Below are 26,726 nucleotides of genomic sequence, written 5' to 3' on the forward strand. Positions count from 1 at the left end.
TTCCACAGAGAGGTGAAGTTTTTGACAAGTGCTCAGAAGCTTCTGGTCTTAGGCCCCCATCTAGACAACCACCGAGGACTTTTTACTTGTCTTGTGTTGTTTTTCGGTATTGGGGATTGAACCCAGGGTCTCAGACATGTGAAACAAGGGCTCAAACACTATGCTGTACTTCCCACCCTATTATAGGCAACCACATTTGCTCAAAAAACTTGTGAGGAGAGCATTTCAAATATGTTCAGAGTAAATTATGTAAAGGCAGCAGTGGTGGCAAGCAGCATCTTTTTACTTAAGAAGCTGAGGGGAAAGAGTGAAGCACTGGAGCAGAAGCTACACTAGGATCCATTAGCTGTTCTCTTCAGTTAACTGATCTAGGGCCTCTCTAGAAGAAAGGATAGCTTGACAGGGAAAATAATTAGGCCAACTGAAATGCCTCAGTGTTAGAATTCCTTGTAGTTTTCCCAAAAACCTTCAAACTGTCCTCCTAATATTTCTTTTTCTCTGTTACTTTCAACAGGAAATGCTACTTGTGAGCAAGGAAATTTTTTTTTTGACTCACTTTGTTCCCATACAAATTAAGTTCATAGAATTTAATTCTGTAGGAGGAAGGCTTGAAATCATATGGTCTACCCCACTGATTTTATAGAGGAGGGAACTTAAGCTTGAGGCTTAATTTTTAAATATGTAAATGGTCAGGGAAGAACTAGCCCAGGATCCAAATACCTTGATTCACAGTACCTATGCTATGCATTGTCATTTATGCTTCTAAACTGAGCAGGAAGCAGGAGGTATCTTTTCTGTACTACAGTTAAACAACCATTAATTGCATTAATTAATTTATGGGGGTCAGGTTCATACATGTGACAGTGCATGCATTTTAATGTGATCACACAACATCTTAATGCAAAGAGATATTTTCCCTTCTGCTTAGCGTATTTTTCACTATTTTTAAGGGAAAATGAAAGAAAGGAATATGTTAAATATTATCAGGAGACCTAAAATCTCAAGTGCAGAGATGACATTCTGTTTCTTGCTTCTTTCCCTTTGGGTTCCCGTAAACAGGTCATAGGAAAAACATTCTTGAAAAACTTACACTGGGTGAGTGAATGGTGGTATCACTAGTTTGATAATTGATGGACAAGTCTCAGCCAATTAGGGCTAAAGTATTGTGCGCTGATTTTGAGACTACCTAGAGTCTCCTGACAGTCCTACCTGGAAGCCAGATGTTTTATATGAACCCACTGAATAGTTTTCTTGTACAAACTGTTGTGTGCCATTATGTCAGTATGCCAGCAAGAAAGGCAGGGGCTTTGGCTTCAGGAAGTATGGAAGCCCAGAACATTCACTCTGTTCATTTAAGATGAATCTAAGGCAATTACGGAAACACCCTGAGTCTCGAGTTCTTGCTCCCCTAGTCCATCCTTCTCCCCCAGTGCCCAGCATGTAAGGATCACGTGAGCAGATGAGCACAAGCTGCCCTGCACATAGTAGGTCCTGGAGAGATAGTGGTACCAGCTACTCTAGTTCCACTTGCCTGTCCCATAGGTACTGAAGTCAGCCAGGTGGGGGCAGACTGGCTGTAAATCATCCTTTTCCTGATGGTTGTCTGGCGATTGCGTTTGCTGATGACATGCCTTATTATAAATGTCAGAAAAGATCTCCTGATCCTGGCATCCACGTGTTTCAAAACCTCTCAGTATTTCTCTGGTTTCTAAATAAAATATTTTATATATATAAAATCTAGTGTTTTGCTTACCCTTTTAGTCTTGGTTTTCCGGATCGAGGCTCAGGGAACTGTGTCTCTTCTTCCATTTCCTGTGGAGGGTTCCTGTTTTTCTGGGGGAGCTGTGGCGAAAGCATTTCCCATTCACTGTCGTGGGTGGCAGCCTGTGTTGGAACTGCATCTAGACCAGCTTGACCTTGTCTCTTGCTCTTCCTTGACTGGTTGCTCAAACCAGCAACTTCCTCTAGTGCTAAAGAGTCTAGAGGCTTATTGTTTTCCAGAACCTGGGACTGGGGTCCCTTATCCAAGCTGAGACTCAAGAAGGGCTCTACAGTTCTACCAGGAGACCCAGGCCCTGAGTCCCTGGTTTCTGCAGGTGGGTCACCAACCTCACTGTGGCTCAAGACCATCCAACTCTGGTCTTGTGCAGGGTTTTCAAGAGATGCACTCTTGTGGTTGGAAGATGTACTCTCTGCAGAATGTACTTTGATATCATTTAAAGACTCAGGCTGACATGTGTCTGGGGTGCCTGCTAACTGAGTTTCTGGTAGCTCTGTTTCTCTGGAACCTATGGCTACTTGTTCCATCTCAGGTATGTTTTCTCTTGCTTCCCTGGCCTCTGGTTTCAATGATGAATCTTTTTCATGGCTTACAAGTATGTAATCCACAGCTACTACCTGATGGTCTTCACTTTGCTCTGCCTGTTTTTCTTCTTTGTATTCTAAATTTGTTTGCTCTGGCTCTTTCGTGGGAATTACTTTCTCATCTTCTAACTCCAGTATCTCCTTGCCTAGAATATGAAGGTGAGAAGACAAGGCTTAATTAACATATTCTATGATCTCTGATCTTTGCAAACAAACACTTAAAAAGAGACAAGCTAATATATAGTTTCATTTTGTGGACCTGTTCAGTTTTCTCACGAACAAAGAGATATTTCATAATATAGCTGTTACATTTACATACGGTTACTTTCTCTGCCTGTGTTGGTAGTAATGCTTTAACAAATGTATTAAATCAATTAACACTAGTTCCTTGAAGGTGGAGGAGGTGTGTTTGTGTGTGTGTGTGTGTGTGTGTGTGTGTGTGTGTGGTGTGTGTGTGTGTTTGTGTTTGTGTGTTGCTGGAGTGTTATGCTTTGCTTACCGTTTGGTGGTTTCATGTCGCCACCTGCTGGTGAATCTGAAATATCTGTTTCTATTTCCCAGTCAATGTTTGATGGAGATGACTCATTATTGGAACCTGTTCCTCCCACAGGTGAAGAAAGAGCCTCAAGGTCTTCATGAATATGCAACACAGTCATCTGGTGTCTAGGTTTCCTAATGTTGGTCTCAGCCTTGTCTTCCTCCCGTTGATCAGGAAGAGCAGAAAGCAACATTTCTGCTGCATCACTTCCCAGAGATGCATCATCTGGAGACTCAGCTCCTTGTACAGTTTCAGTGCATCCAGTAGGTTCCGTGAGGTAGGACAAATCAAAGGGGGGTGTGTATGGTGTCAGTGATTGCTTCAGTGCGCCTTCCTCTGACGGAAGGTCACCACCATAGAGGAAGTGTTCAGGCTCTCTCATCAGCTCTTCATCAATATTCTGGCCCATTACATCATATTCGAAATCACCCCAGGAAGCTTCAGATGAACAGACATCTTGCTTCCCTGCATCCCCGTCAACTGGTGTTTCGGGATGGCCTTCTGATAGAGTCAACTTACTCATATCATCTATAGTGCCTGTGGAAGTGTTGAGGCCGGAGGCATCACTGAAACTGTGGTCCAAGGCAGCTTCACTTACATCCAAGCAGGTGTCTGAGGCTAGGAAGATGTCAGTAAGTACAGCAGGGCTCTCAGAAGCAAAAGGTTGCTCACAGTCAAGCAGGGCTCTAGTGCCTGTCTGACTTTCAGGACAAAGGTCTTTTGACACCCAGGAGCCATTGCCTTCTACACTGACCTCCTGGTGAGTTTCAAAAGTGTCAGTGTCTTCACTTCTGGCGCCTGGGATCGTCTTGTCTTCTGCTTCTACCTCTGGGTTGGTGCCTTCTTCCAACTCTGTTACACTTGTACTGTTGTCTCCATGTATATCAGAGGGTTCTGGGGAACCTTTTGAGGAGGCAGGCATAGATGAGTTTATATCGTTCTGACTGTTGATCAGAGGCAAGGGCATTGCTTGTTCAGAATGGAGTTCTAAATTGTGTTGGAGACATTCATGCTCCGGTTCCCAGGTCGGCTCATCATTCACCTTTGGCTCAGTGAGATAAAACTCACTGGGTTCCACTTCAGGTCCGAGGTAAACATCAATATGCCTCTCCATCTCTTGCTTTCCTTCAGAATCCTGACACACGTCAGGGCTGCTGGATGCCTGAGAGTTGCTGTCATGGTCACAGTGAGTCAGTATATCAGGATTCTCACTATCTGCTTTAAAAGTGAAAGGTTGCTTGACGTCCATCCACAAATCAGGTGAAGCCGAGGTCAGCTGCCCGCCCTCTTCGAAGTTGCCGTGTAAAATATCTGGAACAAAGTTATGTTGGGGCTCACTGGGGCTGGGGCTATCCCAATCAGAGTCCAACTTCCTCACCAGTTGTGTAGGAGCATTGATCTCGGGGATATTTTCTGTGGGAGTGCTTGAATGTGTCACATGGCTGAGACAGGATTTTTCTTGTTCCCACCAGTTCTCTTCTTGATACTCAGTGGGTGAAACCCCAGTGCTAACACATCCATTTTCATCTCTGTGAGTAAATGCTGGCTCTGTATGGTCCCAGACAGACAGCATAGATTCCTGACACTGTTCTTGGGTGAGAGTTTCTGGAGAAAGTTCACCAGCAACAGAAGACATGGTAGTTTGCTGTCCAGAATCTTTGTCCTTAATTTGGTCCAGGATTACAAGCTGACTGAATTGATTGGTATCTGAATCCAGTTGCTTTGGTTGAATGTTCCAAAGTTTCTCCTGTGACTTGTCCCCATTACTATCTGGAAAGGGTGACTTTAGTTTATCACTGAAAGGATTAGTGTGACCTGTGTCCACAGGTTCTCTATCATTCTGAATGGGTACGCTCCATGGGCCTGCATTCTGGAATACTGGAGAAGTAGTCTCTAGCTCACCCTCTGAGTTAGACAACTCGTCTGCAGACATTTTGGCAGTTGCTCTCCCTTCCTGTGCATCAGTGTTCCACCATTCATTGCTGTCAGTTGAGAAGCCAAGCATTTCCAATTTGTCAGGGTCTCCATCCTTAGGTTCAGTGCTGGCAGATCCCTGCCACACAGTATCCATCACTGTCCCCATTTCTGCATCTCTGGCCTCCTTTTCCTTAGGTGTGTCCTGTGTGTCAGCCTGCATGAGTGGTGACAGAATCCACTGACCAGGGCTGCTTTGTTGACTGTCACAGAACGGGCTTGACTTGTTCTCTTTCTCTATTGACTCTGAACTACCTGAAAACACAGAAAACTCAGGCTTGGAGTGCTCTGTGGCCAAGAACTCAGGTTCATGCAATAAATTGCAAGCCACAGATTCACTCTGAGCAACTGTGTCCAAATGGAGCTCCTTCTCTAGCAATTCTTCGTCATCCCCACTGTCATTGCCAGAACCTGAGCTCATACATATGACCCTGGTCCCCTCTGGCTCCACAATGTCCGGAAAGTCAAGTTCATTTTCCTCTTGACGTCTAGTCATTAGAGTTTCTTCCTGATATGCATGAGAATATTCTGAATATTTATCTGTTCCAAGGCTGGATGAAGAGGATGAGGAACCACCATTGAAGGGATCATTTGGAATCTCTGGAAATTGAGCATCCTCCTGATCAGACATCTTTCCAAAGGCATCCTTCCTGTTTTCTGTAAAGTCCTTCATTTCAGTAATGACTCCTACGTGAGCTTCAGTGGTAAATAGTTCTGACTCTTGGTGAATCTGTTTGTTCCTATCATCTTGATTCTCTTTCTGATGGTCAGCACTAGGTCCACAGGTCCAGGAGGACAAGGCAACTGAGGAATCATTTAGGTCAGGACTCGATGCACTTGAATGAGTACACTCACTAGAGAGGCTGTCTCGGTCATAGCTTCCTGGTGACAGGGCTTCAAGGGACCTTTCCTCAGTGTTCTGACCTGTAGGATTCATAGCTGTCTCATAACTTATATGACTATCCCACACATCACTGTCCATAGGACCATCCCAAACACCAAAGTTTTGAGAAGCTTCATAAAGTAGTTTTCCATTTGCACTTTCTGGTTTCAGAACGTTACAGGGTTTAGTTTTCTCAAGTTCCATTTCCGATAAAGGCATATTTTTCATTAGATTAATCCTATCCGATGTTGCATTGACTTCACCTAAATTTTTATTATCCATAAGAGATTCTTCAAGGGTGTCTTTTGTCTGCAAATCACTTGTGAATGCCTCTGTTTGCACAGGAAGGGGGTCTAGAGTGTAAGGCTCCTTCTCAACTTCTAAGACCACCTCTGATTCCCCACTCTGAGGACTGGAGGTGACTAAAAGAGAGCTGATTTTTCCTGATACTCTGCAGATTTCTTGGTGTTCAAATGCATCTGAAGAAGAGAGTTTCTGGTCACTGGGCTCTTTTCCAAAGACCCATGGGACATCATTCACTCCAGAGCCTGCCTCTGCCTCCATGTCAAGATGCTCACAATCAGAGGCTGCCAGGCCTTCAATCTCACTTTTCCTCTGCCCGTAAGTATGGCCTGTCCATGGATCTGACCGTGCAAAGTGTTCTGGACTTGCCAGCCTGGTCACCAAGGATGGTGTGCCACCTTGGGAGTCTGCCCATGTGTCCTGGTTATCAGGATGAGATGTAAGCCCTCCTGACTCACTGAGTCCAGAGGCTTCTAACATGTGGCCATTTTTACCATTTATTGAGTGTCTGGGACTTTCAGAAGGCCAAGTGCTGTGTTCCATATTTACAGTATTTGGTGGGCTTGGTAATCTGAATGATGACATATCTTTATCTCCCATGACAGAATCCCAAATACTGTTTGCAATTAGCTGCCCACTTTTCTCATTCAGAGTCTGGTATTCACTAGGACCAGTATCCCCTGTGGGCTCAGCAGAAGTAGGGAGATCCCAGTCTACCTGATTTGCTTCCTGATGTTCTGTGCCCCATGGTTCCAGCTGCTTCACTGAGAACCGGGTTTCAGGTTCACTGTTAGCAGCTATGTAACCTTCTGCTTGACCATCACCATTGATCGCCACACCCCCACTGCAGTCATCCCAATCTAAGTCATTATCCATGTCTGAGATAGTTGCAGTGGACTGCGTGTCCTCCAGAATCACTCGGTTCCATGTGTCAAGGCTGTCAGGGGCTGTCTGGCGTGAGTTGGTGTTGCTGTGTAGAAGGGTGAGCTGCCGGTTTGCCTCATTGTACAGTTGCATCATGCTAGGGTCGTCGTAGCTGGATGGGCTGCTTTTCCCCACATCATCCTCCATCGAAGTATTTTTATCTCCTTCATGCTCTGTCTTGTGTGAATCTTTGTCTGGGTGACGTGCATCATTTCCTTCAGGGTTATCTTCTACGTGAGGCAATGTCCACATGTCTAGGTTCCCAGGACCAGAACCAATTCGATTTCTCTGAGGCTGATGTGGTGATGTTGCAAGAACCTCAACCCCCTCTGCAGGAAAATCAGCATCTTTTGCCTCAAAACCATTATCTTTAGCAATGGGCTTGTTTTCCATTTCTTTTTCATCTCCAGCATATGTTGGTGATGTGTAAGAGTCAGAGGTGGAGTAGTTGGTGTCTAAGGGAGATGGGACTGAATCTTCTCCTAAGTTGGAAGTGCTGTAATCAGAGCATTTATAGGACAAGAAGGAATCTTCCCAAGGAACTAAGACATCAGCTCCTCTTTTCTTAACACTTTCCTCAAAGAGGTTCCAGGACTCTTCCTTTTCATACACCTTCCCACTGGCTTTAGGATCTACCAAGCCATTCTGGTCTTCCCCTGGTAGCTTAGAATTATTCCATGTTTGACCTAGATCAGAAATGGGACTTCCAGAAGTAACACTCTTATCCTTGGAGCCATTGTTCTTGCCCCAGATTTCTGGAGCTGCATCTTTATTTACCTCAGTGAGGGAATTGTCCAGTAGGTCTGCTGCAGGGAAAGCAAAGCCACTTTGGGCCATAGTCCATTCACTTGGGTCCTGCCCAGAAGGTGTCTCATTGTTAGTGGGATGAAGATTCCAAGTACTTTTTAATGTGTCAGCATTATCTTCTTTATCAAATGCACCCCAGGTGGGGAAGGACATCATAACTGTGGCTTCACCAGCATCGGTGGGATTTCCCCAGGGCTCAGGCATTGTTGTGGGTGAGTGTCCTGAATGCCACAAAGCAGCAAAGTCCTCTATCAGGTGGTTTGTCCCTTGAGGAGAGGCATCTGTCAAATGCGTCCTCACTGTGGGCGAGTGCTGATATTGCAAGCTTTCCTCCTTCTGGTCTTGGGTATCTTTACTGCCCAGTTCAGGCTGTCCAAATTCAGATTCCCAGAGATCTGACTTTGGGAATCCAAGACTCTTTGGTTGGAATGTGGAATCTGAGGTTCTCCTCTCAACTGGCTCAGGCTTAGGATCTTTCCATGGTTCAGGACTCTGGAAGATGGATTCTTGTTCACTGGCATTCCATGTATCTACAATGTCTTTAGAGTCAATTTCCAAGCCACCCCACCAACTTCTGCACCGTGAACGGGTCTGAGGTGGGCCCAGACGCCCCGTGTCGATTGCGTTTTGGATTATATCTTCAGGAAAGAGTGGAGTTGGCTCTTCAGTTGATGGTGATATTTCAACAAAGCTGTTCATAGGTGTTGGTGGAATCCTATTTCCAATATTCTTCAGCCTTTCAGGGGAAGAAGGTTCCTCTCCCACAAAGCATGTCACGTGTACATTTCTTTCAGAGTTATCACCTGAGCTTTCTTGTCTCTGGACAAACTCTTCATCAAATTCTACAAGGCTGTCTTTACCAGCCTCTGACAAAAGAGAACTGGAGGAGTAATTGGACATGTTGATTCCCACCTCATCAAGTCCTTTAGGCCCAGCAGAGAGGTTTCCTTCTGATGAATCACTATTGGGGAAGTCATCTTCTGGTGAGTAGTCTGCAGAATGGGAAGACGGCTGGGACTGCTCAGAAGCTATAGGTGCTGGGTCAAAGTTGAAGAGGTCAAAGTGTTCACTGTGTTCCCCAGAGTGTGCATGTTCCTCTGCAACTATCCCTTCAGGAATGGGGCTGTAGGATTCAAATCCTGGGAGAAGGCTATGGTGAGGCCCACCACCCTCTCCCACTGGGCTGTCATCACTGAGGAAGACTGAGCTTTCTTTGGATGAGCGACTGCTTCTGATGGTGGCCAACCCACTATCAGGGCTAACAAGGTCTATGTTGACATCCACCTGAGCTTGGTTAGAATCATTGAGCTCTGGGGGGTTTTCTATGAAATTCACAGAGCTGGGCTGTGGCTCTATGTCAGACCCGTACAGTTCCATAATCCCAGAAGAGCCCTGAGACAGGGGGGCACTGCCTGCCACAGCTTCTGTTGAGGATGTCCGACTGTTAGAGACCATCTCTGCACACCTCCTATTGATGACCTCCTTGAGAAGAAGAAACACCTGATCACAGGTCACAGAAGGGTCCTCCTGCTGGTATACCAGGATCTCATCACAGCCACATTCAAAGGGCTCCAGTTCTAAGCAAGGGTTCTGACTTTCTTCCAGCTCACAGCAAATCTGTGGCGAAGCACAAGTATTCGTGTGAGCATGCTGATGGCCCTTGCATTTTGTTTCTTTTCTTTAAAATATGTGTATATTCTCATATATGTATACTATAGTTACTTCATCTTCCACTTCTTTCCCCTTCAACTCCTTTCATGTTCCCTACCCAACTCCCTCTCAAATTCATGGCCTTTTGAAATGTATTATTATCATCACTACATATGCAATATATATGAACAAACATAAAACTAAAATTTGCTGAGTTTGCTTAATGTTTCTTGTATGCATATATGTTTAGGGATGACAACTTGGTGTTAGATAACTAGTTAAGGACCTCATCTTTGAGGAAGGCTGATCATCCTGGCTAGTTTTATGTCAACTTGATACAAGCTAGAGTTGTCTGAACTTCATTTGAGAAACATGCCTTCATAAGGTCCAGCTGTAAAACATTTTCTTAATTAGTTATAGATGGGGGAGGGCCCAGCCCATGGTGAGTGATGCCATCCCTAGGGGTTCTAGGTTTTATAGGACAGCAGGCTGAGCAAACCATAAGGAGCAAGGCAGTAAGAAGCACCCTTTCATGGCCATTGCATCAGTTCCTGCCTCCAGGTTTCTGCCCTGCTTGAGTTTACAGAACCCCTGGATGCTGGCAAAGCATTGGAATAAGAGAGGAAGCTAGACCTGGCCCAGCCCTGATAAGTGTCCCAAGGAAAAGAAAAGGGGGAAGTGGAAAGGGGGCTCAACCTTCCCCATGGCACCCAGGCTTCTTCCTGTCCCAGAGTGCACAGATATGGAAATATGAACCAACAAAGAAAGGTACCTGGGAGGCAGAGGGACACTGAACCAGACAGCCAGTGCCAGGCCAGGCTAGGCCTGGGTGGCAGTTCTTGGACATTTAGGGGACATCAGGAATACTTTGGCATGCTGATATTTGGGAAACACCCTACAGAGTTGACAGAGGTTAAAATAATAGTGGAAATAATGCCACACAAGCCATGGGAAAGGCCTTGTTGGATGATAATAACCATCCATGATGCTTACCCACACCCACATAGTGTGATGTTTCACAGCCGCAATCTCCTTTATTCTCACAGTGGTCCTATGAGACTAGGGAAGGACTAAGACAGGGCCAACAGCACCCTGCTAGCACTCCACAAACAGCCCTCTGCTAGTGTGACAGGACCTGGGTTTTGAGCTCAGCAGCCGAGTTGCAGAGGTGGATTCTCTGCTGTATCACCACAAGACAAAGTGGGACCTTTTGGTGCAGAGCCTTCCCCCTCGGTGATGCAAGGTATTTAGAGAAACTACTGCCTTTGGATCCTGCCATTGGGGTGAAGGGAGGAGAGGAAGCGTGGGCTCCAGGGCTCTTGACCACTCCATCTGCTTGAGTAAGCCAGCATTCAAATTGGGTTGAAAAAGGGATCTGCCCCAAAAGTGACTTGAAAACTATCACAATGGAAGCTTGGACAACTTACACCTTGTCTCTAGGAAGTTACTAAGCAAAAAGGATAAGATCTACCCTTGGTTATGCTTTGGCTGTAAAGCATCCCCCCTCCAAATAACTCATGCATTTGATCCCTGGTCTCCAGCTGCTGGTGCTGTCATGGGGAAGCTCTGAAACTTTGTAGACATGGGGTCCAGCTGGTGGACCAGGCCTATAGGGTCAGCCTTGGAGGTTACAGGGAAGTCCTGCTTTTTATCTAGCCCTATGAGTCCTGATCCACTCCAATGTGATACACCATGCCACAAGTTCCCACTTGCCACAGATGACAGCCACCATGCCTTCTCTGCCATGAGGGATACGTGGTATCTCTGGACTGTGAACAGATATGAACCCTCTCACCACTGAGTAGCTTCTGTCAAGTGTTCTGTCACTGTGACAAGAAAAGTTAACTAGTGCACCTTTGCATCTGAATGCATATTATGTTAACACTGGAAGAGCCCTAGCTGGTGATTAGATACACACAGATATATGGTCAGAAGGGGGGATACAAAACCCAGCTATGGCAGGGCATCGTGTTCTTATCTGAACGTGAGAAAGCAGAGAGAGAACTGGAGAATACAGTCATGTGACCATGAAGGAGCCAAACGGAGCTGTTAGAGGACAGAGGGGAGGGTGCAGGAAGAAATGGAAGGGGATGGAGACTTTGCCTCTTGTCATCTGTAGTGACAAAGGACTCTGACTTACTAGTGAGGTTCACATTAACCGATCATTATATCCATATCTATTTCTACCTCAATGCTAGTTAGTAAGTACAATAACTAACTTTGCTCATGTATCATGACCTGTTGTGATTAACTTTCTTCTTCCTCTTCCTCCTTCCTCTTCTTCCTTTTCTCCTTTTCCTTCTTCTCCTTCTCCCCCATCCCCTCTTCCTTTTCTTTTTTCTTTCTAGATGGTTTATTAAAAGGCTCAACTGTCACCCTACAATATCCGACTGATTGCCTACTGAGAATCTGAGTGCCTGTAGACTGTGCTTGCTAGGGCATCAGATCACTGGGTATTGATAAACACTGGGCACCACATGGGTATTGATAAACACTGGGTACCATATGGGTATTGATAAACACCGGGCACCACACGGGTATTGAGACTAGGTTAGTTATCACAGGGGAACAATTTCCAAAAGAAAACAGATCAGAAAAAGAGGACTTGCCTTTATTTGGGTGAAAAAGCACTGGTTGTTTTCTTTATGGGTTCAGTCTAGAAGGGGAATAGTTGTCGGGGTCTGCTATGGGTTTATGCACTCAGAAGCTTGGCTCCCAATGTGGGGGGCAATAGTGTTATGAGGTGGAACCTTACAGAGTCAGGGATAGTAGAAGGTGGTTAGATCACAAGGCCACCACCTTCAGGAGGATTGATGAAAACTTCAAGAGACTGTCTTAATTATCATGAGAATGGGTGGTTATAAAACAAATCTAGCCTTTGACTTCCAGGTTCACCATGTGATAACAGGCACCAGAAAGCCCTCACCACAGCAAGGCACAAGCTAGAGCCAAGCTCTTGAATCTCTACAAGTTTGAGCTAAACAAACAAACAAACAAACAAACAAATCAAAATAAATCTCTCTATTTTATAAGTACCCAGACTCTGGTATTTTGTCAGCACCACAATCCAATCTCAGGACTCTATCTTTTGGGCCTATTTCTATGAGGCAGCAATCCATTCTTATCTCTTTTTCAGAAGTTCATAAACAGTGAAACTGATGGGAGGAAGGCTCACCTGGCTGCATAGTTCCAGGTTTTGGGAGTACACAGCAATCTGCTGCCTCGGCTGCTCCTCGGATGTGAAGTTTGTGATCAGGATGAGGACATCAAAGCCGAACTTGTCTGTGAAGGCTTTCAGATCACTGGTGATGTTGCTGTGAAGCAGGCAGTCCTGAAACAACAGACACACGAGATTAATGTCTAACTGCCCGTTTCAGACAGTTGGCCACAAATCAGCTCAGGCCTGTGATGTATTAGGACAGGTATTTATCACCAGAAGCAAGTGAAACAAATGCTTTGAGAAATTTTGGAAAGTTCTGTGTTCTGGCTTAAAATACACCTTACTGACTTGTTTTCCCAGACTGAGAAAAGATGTCTCTGCCATTACTATCAATTCTTTACACAAGAAAGATATTTAAAAATTTTTTATTTACTTTTATTTCATGTACAGTGGTGTTTTCGTGAAAGTATGTCTGTGTGAGGGTGTTGGATCTTCTAGAACTAGAGTTATACATGTTGGGAATTTAACCTGGATCCTCTGGAAGAGTAGTCAGTGCTCTTAACTACTGAGCTATCTTTCAAGCCCCAAGAAACACATTTTTATGGAATATTTATCAAGTATTTAAAAAGTACATTTTGCCCTCACTATTTATGATACACATGTAAGAATGTCTGTTGACTCTACTCTTGACCCATTACTAGAAAAGTATGGAGCGTCATATACCAGGGGTCTGGTTGATTGTTTCTCTTCCTTCAAGAAGTATGGTGAAGCCTATATTCTGGCCCTGGTCTTCATACATTGTATATTCTGGTATACCCCTATTCTATAATATTGCTTTCTTTTTTGGTACCTGTAGTGGATTGAATGAGAATGTTCCTCATAGGCTCAGATATTTACACAATTTGTCCCTACTTGAGGGGGCTACTTCTGGAGGTTTAGGAGGTGCAGCCTTGCTGGAGAGAGTACATGGGGAGGGCAGGCCTTGAGAGTAGACAGCCTTGCCCTACTTCTGATTTGTTCTGTCTGCTCTGGGCTTGCAGTGAAAGATGTGATCTCTCACCTTCCTGCTCCTGCTTCCTTGCTTCCTCATCTCAGTGGCCTCCCGTCCCTCCAGAACCATAAGTCAAATAAAACTTCCTTTTCTATAAGCTGCCTTGTCCATGGTATTTTATCACAGCAACCAAAAAGTAATTAATAAAGCATCTTGTGTGTGCATGTGTGCATGTAGGTGCCATGTGTTTATGCAGATGTCAGGAGACAGCTTTTGGAGTCAGTTCTTTCTTTCCTTGCTGGGCAGGTCTCTCTTGTTTCTGTTCCTGCTCTGTATACTCCAGTCTGGCTGACCTGCGAACTTTCACACTATTCTGTCTACACACCTCATCTTACTGTGGAGTTCTGGGATTAAAGATGCGTGCCATTGCATTTGTCTCTTTTGTGTGGTTCTGGAGATTATACTCTGGTTGCCAGAGTGTCTTCAAGCATTCTTATCTGATGATCCACATTGCTGGCCCTACAATTTTGCTTTCTATGATTATTGTTAGATTCTACCCAAATTTCTTGAAGATGTACTTTGATGAAGTGGCTGAGGACTTTCTTTTTGAGACAGGGTCTCATGTTTATGGAGCAGGAGGTTGAACCCAGGACTTTGTGTAGGCTAGCAGAACACTTTACCAACTGGGCTGTAGCTCCAGCTCCTGAGGAATTTTTTATTGCGGTGTAGAAGTCCAGGAGAATTCTGTAGCAGTTTTAATGTTGGGGCTACCTTGCTATTTGTGGCAGCTGTGGAGAGAGCAGTAATGGCTGTGGCATTCCCAGAATGTGGCTCAGTCACCTACAGGAAATGTGTTGACTTCTCAAGCTATGTTAGTTTCAGTGAGCACCACTTTGCCCATACAATTCTCTCTCTTCCTTTAAGAAGCACAGTGAGGCTGGCTTATAAGCTCTGGAATTTACATCTGCCATATACTAGTTGCTCAAAAAACCTTTGTAAACAGACTGAAGAAGAATAAACAAAATCATTCTGTGCAATACTTCCTGTCATAGAACACACTCACAAGCACACACACTCTCATACACATGCACACACACACACTCACACACACATACTCATATGCACACATGCACCCACACTCAAATATGCACATATACACGTGCATGCACTCACATGCATGCACACACACTCATACACATGCATGTAAGCACACATAAACACACAATACAAACAGATACACAGTTACACAATACAAAACACACACACAACTAGCTAGCCACTATATCCATGAGTTCTACATCTGTGGATTCAAATAATAGTTGATCGGATCACATGTGTTTAGAAAAAATAGATCTGTACTGAACACATGCAGATTTCATTCTTATTGTCCCCTAAATACCACAAACCATTATCTGCATGTTTTAAGTATTTTAGGTCATCTAATCATGACTTGGTGAATACAGGGGGATGGACATGAGTTAGACATAAATTCAATGCCATTTTACAGAAGATACTTCTATATCTATAGATTTGGGTATTCAAAGGGGACGCTCAGAACCAATCCTCTCTAGATTCTGAGGAATGGCAGTACACACACCACACACACACACACACACACGCACACGCACACGCACACGCACACGCACACGCACACACACACACAGAGAGAGAGAGAGAGAGAGAGAGAGAGAGAGAGAGAGAGAGAGAGAAACACACTACTACCACCGTCCTCATCATCCCATTATGTATAACCAGTTAACTGGTAGTTTATCATGCTAACAGTGCAAAACACCGTGATGTATACTCAAAGGATTTAAAGAATTCTGTGCATTTTTATTATAATAGCAATTGTAATTATGGGTGTTGTCATACAATATTAAAACCATACAGATGTATTTACCATAGAAAATGTGACTGTCATTCCACCAGTCGTAACCATTGTGAATGATTGAATAGGTATATATAGTTATGGATCTGTTCCCACATTCATAGTTGTACATTATAGCTGCTTAAGACTTCTTATCAGCCATCACCATTAAACAGACAGGCTCTGCAGTTTTGTTGAATGGAATCTTAAAGTTTATGTAGCCCCTAAGTGACCCTTGATGGGTGGGGGCTTCCATGTGTTGATAAGGCTTGGCTGTCTGGGTTTCTTTTTTTGTTGTTTTGTTTTGTTTTGAGACAGTGTCTATTTTCATAGCCCTGGTTATCATGGAACTCACTATATAGACCAGGTTGGTGTCAAACTCAGAATTGGGTCTGCCTCCTGACTGCTAGACTAAGGTTGGGAGCCACTCTGCCTGGCTTCTCAAGGCAGTTACTCTTCTTAGGGATTTTACTAGATCACGTTCCCTTTTAGGTTGCAAGGAACTACATGTAAGAATCACAAAGCAGAAGAAGGAGGAGGGGTGAGGGGATAGGGGGTTCCTGGGTGGGTGGGGGATGGGGTAAGGGGACAACATATGAAATGTAAATAAAACATCCAATTAAAAAACACTTAAAAAAAAGAATCACAAAGCTCTCAGGATGTATTGTATTGTATATCAAGGATCTATTTAGCTGACTTGGTAATGACATTTGTGATGTTCACATGCAAGAACCTTTGGAATCATGAGATCCAGAAGGTACATTGCTAGTACTCATGCTTTTGACATTCATAGTATCCAAATGGCATCACAGCAATTGTTAAGCTGATGTTTTTAGAGAATGAATTCACCCACAGGAGTTTAGAGTTCGCTTTCTCTGAATCAGACTATCCCCTCATGCATAATAAGCATTCAGGAAATAAAATACTCCAAAGTGTCATTGGGGATTAATCAAGAAATTTAATGTTGGACTTTGTGCCACTGTGGATCAAAAGCAGAGTTGATCCTGAAAGCAAGTAGTAAAGACACTTATCTACAGCTTATCAATATCAAGACTTTGTAAGAAGCCTCACAACTTTCCTTTCCAAATATTTTTACATATATGAACCCCCTAACACAGTCATAAACTCCTTAAAGTGAGGCATACCTTCCAAAGAAATGTCTATATGCACTGGTGAACATTCTCCTTGGGTCACTGAAACAAAGTTAATTTAACTCATACTGAGCATATAAGATTCAGAAGCCTTACTCAAAAAAAGGCTGTACTTGTGTGCCTTCTGCTATTCAAGAATGTTGGCCACATTGGATACTCTTTGAATTCTTTGCTACACAGACAGACACATCTTGTCCATCAGCACAGGTAAGACCAGACCTTTTGTTAGAAATACAGTTTCACACACACCCCAGACTCATTGAAGCTGCAGCTGCCTCTGCATCCCCCCATACAGAGCTCTGCCTTAGCAAGGGATTAGTCAATATATTTTCCTCCAAATCTGTCCTTGCCACTCATACTGTACTCCAGGACTTAGATGGGTAACACCCCCAACTTCTAATGTTTTCTTTATACTGATCTCACCACAAAAACATCCATGGTTGTGCATTCTAAACACTTTGCTGGTGATTGCTGTTTAGTAAGTTAGAGACAAAATCCAAGAACTTGTGCCTTCATCTTTTCCCTTAAGTGATTCTTACAGTCTAAGTCTTCTGGGTAAAATTGCATCAATCCTTCTATGGGTGAGCCCAAACCAAGTGCTGATTGATTAAAAGAAAAATAACTGAACCATTTTGGCATACTATCAAACCTCGATATATTTTATAGCAATCCCAGCACTGTATGCCCCATGTCCTGTAGTGAACTCATCCACGTCAAATCCTGTTCTACTGGCCTAAGGGTAGCAATGTCAAGAGTTTCATATTTAAAATAGTCAAACAAGGGAATGAGTGAAAATCTTCAGGAATCTGGGAAGTACAATCTGTTGGTTCTGCTTTTATGCTGGTGCTGTTTGAACAGCATATAATTTATTCTTGTCTTCTAGCTATGGGGAGTCGTGTGCTGCAGTGGCTCTTGACGTTGCTGGAGAGCAAGCCGGCCCTGAGTAAACAGCTCTTCATCATCAGCGGAGCCCCACTGTAGACACAGGTTGGCATTTTATTTCCCCCATCTGCCTTCTACCTGATAAATGACTGTTTTAGTTACACGTATACAAATACGATTTGTTAACCTGCTCAGATATCTGCAAAATGTTTCTCTCACTTTCAGTTAAATTATATACATGCTTATGTGTTTCTACTTAATTGGAAAATAAAGAGATACTTCCCTTTATAATTTACCATTCAGCCGCAGGAACACACACACTGTCTACATTTCTGAACCTTACTAGAATTTGGAATTTATTGGGAACTGGGAACTGACCAGCCAAATCAGGGAAAATGGCAATTGCTTCTCCCATTAGTGCCCATGGTTCTAAAGATTCAATCATCAAACATTTAGAAGGTTGTGAAAATGTTTGCTTGAATAATCCCTAGCTTTGGAATTAGAAAAATCTAGAAAGGTATAGAGGAAAAGGGCTGTTATTTTTCAGCCAAAAGCTAATTTAGAGATCTGAAGAACCCTACAACATGCTGATAATAAAGATGATGATGACATCAATGACAACCCCAGGGCAGAAAAGCAGAAACGATTTGGCTCCACTTGCCCTAATATAGGACCTTAGATTGTGACAGTGCCTATCTGGTAGGTTTAATGTGTTCGTCATTGGAAATACACAGTCAAATGCAGTGGAAAATTCCATTGTCTAAAAAATTCAGTATTGAGGGCTGGAGACAAGGCTCACTGGTTAAGAGCACTTGTTATTCTTGCCAAGAACCCAAGTTCAGTTCTCAGTACCCACATGGTCGTTCACAACCATCCATAATTCCAGTGCCTAGGCATCTGATACCCTCTTACGACCTTCTTGGGCACCAAGTACAAACCTGGTGTCCAAATGTAAATGTAGGCAAAACACTTGCACATAATGTACAATGCATAAATTAATTTCAAAAATTAAGTAGCAATAATTCAACACCCACCACACAGAGAGAAATAAAGTAGCAGGTAGTAGCACCAAAATTTTCTAAAAAAAAATTTCAGGTTGAAGCTGAATGCTGGCAGTGCCATGCATCTCACCAAGCAAACTTGATCTAAGTAATGTCTTAAGAACATCTGAGTTGTTGAAGGTGGCATTTCTCAGGATAGAAACAACACTGACCTGCATGTACTCTCACCTTCTATTGTCTTCTTAGTCTCCCTTGTTTGGTATCTGGACCCATCTTTTTGCTGAAACTGCTCTTCTCTAAAGTGCCAATCACCCTGAGATGTCCAATCAGAGGCATTCCTGTTCCCACCCATTGGACTTTACCTGCAGTTGTGACCAGGCTGACTCACCTCTTCTTGGGAATGTTTTAATTTCCTGATATCATGCTCTTCTTGTTCACACACACACACACACACACACACACACACACACGCACACACACGCACACACGCACACACGTACATGTCTGTCTGTCTATCTGTCTGTCTGTCTATCTGTCTATCTGTGTTTATATGAACATGAGTATGGGTGCCAGAGGCCAGAAGCATTGGGTCCCCTGGAGCTAGAGTTACAGCTGGTTAGAGTCACCCAGTGTGGGTGCTGGGATTCAAACTTAGATCCTCTGGAACAATAGAATGCGTTCTTAACCACCAAATCATCTATCTTTCCAGCCCCAGTCACCATCATCTCTTGCCTAAATATTGCTACCAACATTCCAATTTGTATCCAAGTCTTTTTCGTCTCCCTCTGATCAGTTCACACAACATCAAGAATAGCTTTAAATAATATAAGTCAAACCCTAAAGATGAGTCAGCACATAAAGATATTTGCCCCTGGGTAGAAGTAAACAACAGACAACTTGTTCTAAATAAATAAATAAATAAATAAATAAATAAATATTTAAAAAATATAAATCATGGATCTGGCAATTGTAGTCAGTCAACACTTTTTGCCAACAATTTATTATGGGGATTTCATATAATCCTCAAGGATAAGGTATTGTGGAAGAGGGCCACGGAACTTTAAAAAGATTGGTGAGACATACTGTTGCTGAGACAAAGAATGATGCCATCCTGTGAGCTTGCTGAGTGCTTGATTATTGCTAGTATAACAGCTTTAATTTCATTAATTGCTAGTACCACTGCTTCTGCAATAGCATTGACACAAGGAGTTAAGACAATTATTTTTGTTAATCATCTAGCAAAAAAAGTTACTAATGTATTGAGTATACAAAAGGATTTATATAGGTATCTGGAACAATGGATGATGCTTATAACCTATTCAAATTATCTGAAGGAGGTTCAAGGTTTAAGAGTTAGGAGCCATCCCAAGTGTCATGACAAATATCAATGGAGTAGTGTTACTTTTGAAATTCACAATGATTGTCATTAATTATAAAAGTTTAAAGACACCTGTAGGATATTTGGCATAATTCTAACACCTCTCTGGATGTGTTAACTTTGCATAGTGAGATTATGAATTTAAAGAATGCTGCTCTGTTGAGCTTTGATGATGCAGATAATGCTGATAAAATTGTCCATGGCCTGAGGTCAGTATTTCCATTTTGATCAAACCTCAGGAATGGCATTTATAGCTTGATCAGGCTAGCCCTTCTTATCCTGGGAATACTTTTATTCCTGCCCATCATGTTAAAGCTTGTCTCTAACTAAATCAACAGGCTGGCAGCCAAAGTACATGATTTGAAACTGATAATGGACCCACAGACAAAGTTATTAATTTAACAGGCTGGCAAGCCAAGGATGAGTAATATTCTGCACAGAGCCTTACCAACCTAAGACAGAAGTGCATTGCTCTTGATAATGCATATTCCATGACAGGTAAGGAAGAGAGGTGGAGGCATATTAAGAGAGGCACATATTCCATGACAGGTAAGACCGGCTTGGTCTTGTTAATGAAATAAAAAGAGAGAGAGGTGGAGAGCCTTTGAGGTTGCTTGGCAAGTAACTGACATGAGCCAAGGACAAGGAAATGGGCTACTTGGCAGGCATATGACATTGGCCAAGGACAAGGAAGTAGGCTTCAGGCAGGAATCTGACATTAGGCTAGAACAAAGAAGTAATTTCAGGCAGGAATCTAAATCTTAGGCTAGAACAAAGAAGTAATCTCAGGCAGGAATCTAAATATTAGGCTAGAACAAAGAAGTACTTTCAGACAGGAATCTAAGTTTTAGGCTAGAACAAGGAAATAGGCTTCAGATATGAAAATGACCTTGGGCTAGGACAGGGAAGTAGGCTCAGATACTTTGGTCATCCTGATAAGCCTTTAGAAACAGTGATCACGGGAGTGTTCACGTAATTGGGTGTAATGCCTTGCTTTTTCTTTGACTATTTGTGATTATTGTCTTGCTTGTTCCTTGACTATTTACATTGATTGTATTGCTAGATCCTCAACCTAGAACTGACCTTAATACATGCATGTAACTAAAATGGTATAAAAGCAAAAAGGAAGAGGGGTATAGGATAGGTGGTTCTAGGGAGGGAAAATGGGGAAAGGGGATAACATTTGTATTGTAAATAAATAAAATATCCAATAAAAGTGTAAAGCAAACAATAGCATTTTCCTATTTAGAACCCACTGTCTCCCAATGCTGCAATTACTATTTACCATCATTTTATTTTCCTTAATAAGATGTGAAATAATTAGTACCCTTGAGTACAAGAGTTTAAATAAAACAATTAGAATTAGATGTGCCAGCAGAAAAAGTTGGAAAACATAGAAGATAATTTATAACTTTAATCCTAATATTAAATAAACTTAATAGTAAAATCTTTACTCTTTTTTTCTGTCATTGGTATTTCCAAATGGGTGCTCACATATTTATTGTAGCAAATGAGCACAAAGAAATAATTGACATTCATACAATGTTCATGGACAAGAGTATTCATGGGCTTATTACCTTAAAAGCTAATACTCAGAAAGAATTCAGTATGGTCAACAACTGAGAAATTCTCAATAAATTATGCACCGTAAAACAAACAAATAATATACTATTGTAAAAATCAAAGAGTAGTTAGTAACACACAAAGAAACCTCAAAACAGGTAAGCATGATCCAATTTCTATATGGTATAAAATTAAATAATGTTTTAATATAAAATTTGATACTTCTTTGATATAAAATCTCATATGAGGGCTAGTGAAATGACTTGGTGGGTTAAGGGTCTTCTTACCAAACCTGATGACCTGGAACTCACATGATATTGTCCTCTGACTTCTGATCTCCACAGATACCCCATGGCACACATCCCTGCCCCCCCCCAAATAAATATAAATTTAATTAAGAATTCTCATTTGCAGTGAGTATTATGTCAGACTGATATTACATCATCACCAGCAGTCAAGCTGTTGATGTAAACAATTTTTCATGTCTCCATTTTAGGGCATGTCCTCTAAAGTTTTCTAGCCAAGTCTTTGGCATCAGTTAGATATCCTGGCTCTGATACTCACTACCTCAGTGAGTGTAGTTCCACCTCTGAGTCTCAGTTTCCTAAGCTGTCAGCTCCTGCTTCCAGCAGGAGGACAGTGAGAACTAAGATAGTATAGGAAAATCCAGCCAGGCACCCTGGGCACAGCATTAGACAATAGGTTCCTTTTCTTTTCCTAGTCATTAAACTGTTAAGAGGCCCACTCTCAGGGTTTGTGGAATTCATCCAACCATAGAAATCATTTTGTGAGATACTGTGTGTGGGACTCCCTGTTTGTAAAATGATTCCTTTATATCCTTCTAACCACTCAAACTTTCCAATGATGACCTCACTAATCTTTAATCACTTAAATGACATACATGTAAAATCTTACAATCTGGATGATGTAGGAAACCTCAAAGCCAAATCTGATCAAAGTTGGCTTTACAGTGATGTGATATAAAATGTAAAACCTCTTGACAAGGCAGTGTTTAACTTAGTAATGGAATCTTCATCCCTTGCTCCTGGTAGAGCTAATGAGCTTCTGTTTGCCAGTTTGCAAGTGCAAACAGAAACGTGAAGTGATTTTTCATACCTTCAGTCAAAGTTCCATGGATGGAGCCCCATCATCATCAATGGCCTTTAGTGAACTTTTCTTCTGATGCTAATGTATTCCACAGAGGCCCAGCATTTTGGACTACACTCCTAACCCAAAACAGTTGTCTCCCATACAAGCTAACATGAAGTAGATTGACGAAGGCTATTATTAAATGTAATGCTGTAATATTACTGACAAGGTGTTCCCAGCCCTGTTACATCTGTATTAGTTACTTCTGGTAGGAAGTGAAAAGAAAAATAGACTAAGTGGCTCTCATTTGTTGGTAGAATGCTTGTAAATAAAAACCACTACCAAGATTAAAACAAGCATGTACAGCTGCAGTTTGAATAGAGAGTCTTAAAAGCAGAGTTTGACAGTCCTTAAGCTCTGCAAGCTCGGTGGGTGGCACGGACTGCTGAGTTACTGAAATCGAGGTGTCTACTTTGACATTTAGACTCTGCGAGGATTTATTTCTAGACTGAGGGCTATTTTCATTTTTAATCAAGATATAAGAAAAGTGCTGAGGTATGGCTACAAATGTCCTAAATGAAAGCTTCATGATTTATGCCACCATATTTCCATTATGATGTTTAAAGTATTCAGCAATAATAAAGTCTGATAATCTTGACAGGAAAATGATTTATGAGAACACAAAATGCATAAATTAAAATTTTATTTATTCTATTTTACATACATTTTTAATTTCTAAACAAAGACATTTTCCATACTTTTCCTAGATAATATTTTTTCATACACTAGTGTTTTTGTTTCTTACTTTTAAAAGGCAACCAAGGCATCCTAGTAGCTAAAGAACTTTCCTGGGCCTGTTAAAGGTAGACTGGATATGATATTTTGAAAATAGAATCAGAAAGTGTATGTTTTCATCCTTATAATTAAAAAAATATTTTGTGAAAATATTTTGTGAGATTTTAAAAAGCTGTTATGCAAAATAAACACACAGCACTATATATGTCAATATGCTTTATAGATTGAGTAATTAGTTTTATTGATTTAAGGTAAGACTAGTTTCCTAATACAAGTTAGCAGTACTGCATTAAGCGTCTGGGTAGCTATGTTTCATTATCTTCCATGAACTTCCTGGTGCTCTTGTGTGGTTAGTAACATGGTCTCTGTCTTGTATTCGGACAAGGGGGCTCAGAAGAGGATAACTAGTTGATGTTACACGGCTTCTATGCATGAAAAACGGGATTCTTCTTCCCACTATTCTAAATTCACAGGTTTTATTTTAACTCTGATTTTATCCCCACATGAGAATCTTCCTTGTGGAGGACATTACAGAGAGATTTAGCTTTTAACTTAATAAAAGATAATTTTTCCTACTGTCCTCACTTCTATTCAATAGTGGCTCTACCTTGCCACTCTGCACAAGCTTGCCATAGCCTTGACTTTCACAGCTGTGGTTATGAAGCTTGGTTTTTACTATCACCGTGCCTCAGGATTCACTTCTAGTTTCTCATCCACTCCACCAAATGTAAATGTGAAATTATGTTAATTATGGACTGTTGACTGTGTCAGAGTCTAAAATTGGAAACTCAAAGAAACTTCTATAAAGAAGAATGTTGAAATGTTCTTGCAGCAACATGCCTTGCCCCTACGCTTTCTGGTTTCATGTAGCTCAGGCTAGCCCCTAGTTGAAGACTACAGCAATCTTCTCATCCTTCAGCCTCTGCTTTCCAAGTGCTGTAAGTATAGTAGTGTGTCAGGCTTCGGTGGTGCTTGGCAATTGAATCCCAGGTCTCATTTGTATTAACTAAATACCACCAACTGAGTGTGTTACATCCTGCTTGTCCAGAATTATGCTAATTGGAGATTTTTCTTCCTCCAATACCTTAGACAGAAGCAACGGGCTATTCCCACATCACCATTCATTGTAATATAAATACATCAAAGCCAAACATACTCCCAACACTGCTTCTTGTCTGCTTGATGGCCCAAGGAACAAGAAATTAGGATATATGGAGGAAGCAAGAGACTGAATAGGACTGACTTCTGCTTTTGTTTTTCTCTCTGACCAAGTGGGCATCTTAACAGGAGATGCCTATGGCAGCAGCATCCCCTGGTTAAGGCACAACTGTCAAGACATATTCTAATGTCAGCAATTGGCAAGTGTTTTGATTGAGTCAGGCCTGTGGGCATCTATGGAGGGAAAGCTTCATGGTCTGTCATGCAATGACTCTTGTAAGGCCCTCACTCAAACTGAAGAATGAAAGAACACACAGAGACTGTGTATTCACTAAAAACTGAAAATACCTGGTCCTATGTGATGGGACATGAAAGACAGGAGCAAGAAGTGGTAGAGAGGGAAGGAGAAGAGAAGGAGGCAGAAGAGGGCGAGGACGGGGAGGAGGAAGAAGATAGAAATTGGCTGAGTGGTAATTCACTTCAAAGCTCAAGTATAAGTAACAAGCTTTATGAGAGGAATCGAGCTGGTTTCTGGCCACCTCTGAAGTGAGCTAAGGTTCAGTTTCATGTTCGCTGTCTCTAGCATACAGAGGTGCTGATGTGACCTCAGTGAGAGGTGACCTGGAAAGAGGTGCTTGAAAACGTCCTTCATGAAAAACTGTTTCTCTGTTGATTCAGATAAGCAGTCAGTAGGAGGCTGAGGACTTAGAAAAGGGGGTTTCACAGCCTTTTGAAGACAGTCATCATTTCATTGACTAGCTCACACTAACTATTTACATTTTCTTTCCCTTCTTCCCACCTTCCCTCCTTCATTTCCTCCTCCATCTCTCCCTCCTTTCTTTACTCCCTCCCTTCCTCTCTTTTCTTCCCTTCCTCAATCCCTCCCTTCATTCCTTACCCCTCTTCCTCCTCCTACTTCTCTTCCTCCCCCTCCTTTTCTTCTCTCTGTCTCTCTCTTCCTTTCAAGGTCTTATGTAACCCAGGCTGTCCCCAAACTCACTGTATAGTTGATAATGAATATCAACCATGAGTCTTCCTGTCTCTCTCTTGCTCCCAAGTGCTAGTAATACAGACAAACAACAGCACATCCAGCTAATTTACCTTTTCTTTAAGGATGCTATCAGCAATCATCCAAACGTTCTGCTCTAGCATACTGTTTAAAGACACTGAAGAAGGGCTATGTGGCTCTTATTCAGGACCCTTCTTGTTCATGCATGCTTATGAGGGAATAGACAATTCAGGAAACATGTGTCATAGGAAAACCACTCACTAGGCATACTTTATACTTTGAAATGATAGAACCTGGACAATGATTAAACTACCAAATAAAAATAATAGTAATATATTATTTCCATGACTGTGTTATAGATGTAAAAACATTCCCTGTTGGTTGGTTTTGAGCATAAGCCTGGACTCTCCTGGCTTTGTTGATTTCCCTTCATAAAAATAATGAATGAGCTGGAAGATCATTTCAGTAAAGCAGAAGACCTCACTCCATTGTAGGTTCCTTGTTCTGCCTTCCAGAAGCCACCACACGATCTCCAGACCACTTCAGCACATGTGCAATGCACATACACATTGGATGCATCTGAGCTATGTCAATATTAACCTGACCAAATGAATATCAAACTGTCTCTTTTGTTCCTCTTGTTCCTCACATGGGGAGCACAATATGGCTCTTGTCAGAGGTGCTTCATCATTTGGGTTCAAGGAAACTGTTAGTACAGTTTGGGATTCGTTCTTCATGGGCAGATATCCTGATGGGTCTAATGAAGCCTTTCTGCTGACAACTCATTTGCTAAAAATATCCAAGCATCACCAAGTGTAAGGGGTGGGAGGGATGGTATGCTATGTCCCCTTTGCTAACAGCCCAGTGAAAGTAATTAATTATTTTTGAAGTCTAAAAAATTTACCCATCAAGACACACACCTCTTACCACACTTAGATATGCTTTTGCTGGGTTCCATTTGCTCCCTGATAAACTTGGTGCCATCTCTAAATTGGAAAATAATAGGGTAAACACCAATCTTGGAGCACACACGCAGAGGCAACAGTCTGTGTGTGCCATTTGTTGCAATCTAAGCTAATTACCAGAAAACCCCTCCAGAAAGCAGACACACTCTAGGCTCTGTGGTTTTACTTTCCCTTGGAGGTATGTGTATGTGTGCATGTGTATGCATGCATGTGTCTATGTGTCTGTTTCTCTCTCTCTCTCTCTCTCTCTCTCTCTCTCTCTCTCTCTCTCTCT

The 26,726-nt window shown here is 42.2% G+C and overlaps 1 protein-coding gene across 1 annotated transcript in view; it reads right to left on the bottom strand.

The window, feature by feature from the left end:
- The window catches only part of Prune2 (prune homolog 2 with BCH domain), a 193,327-nt gene that overhangs the window by 88,408 nt on the left and 78,193 nt on the right, over positions 1-26,726 (bottom strand). Inside the window, exons 3-5 of the mRNA XM_028770093.1 lie at positions 12,619-12,774; positions 2,864-9,410; positions 1,754-2,510 (exon numbers count right to left, since the gene is read on the bottom strand). Of these exons, the coding sequence (XP_028625926.1) occupies positions 1,754-2,510; positions 2,864-9,410; positions 12,619-12,774 (7,460 nt within the window). The remainder of the gene's footprint in view (positions 1-1,753; positions 2,511-2,863; positions 9,411-12,618; positions 12,775-26,726) is intronic.

The sequence above is a fragment of the Grammomys surdaster genome, unplaced genomic scaffold (genome assembly GCF_004785775.1).
Source record: "Grammomys surdaster isolate TR1022 unplaced genomic scaffold, NIH_TR_1.0 198, whole genome shotgun sequence".
Classification (NCBI taxonomy): domain Eukaryota; kingdom Metazoa; phylum Chordata; class Mammalia; order Rodentia; family Muridae; genus Grammomys; species Grammomys surdaster.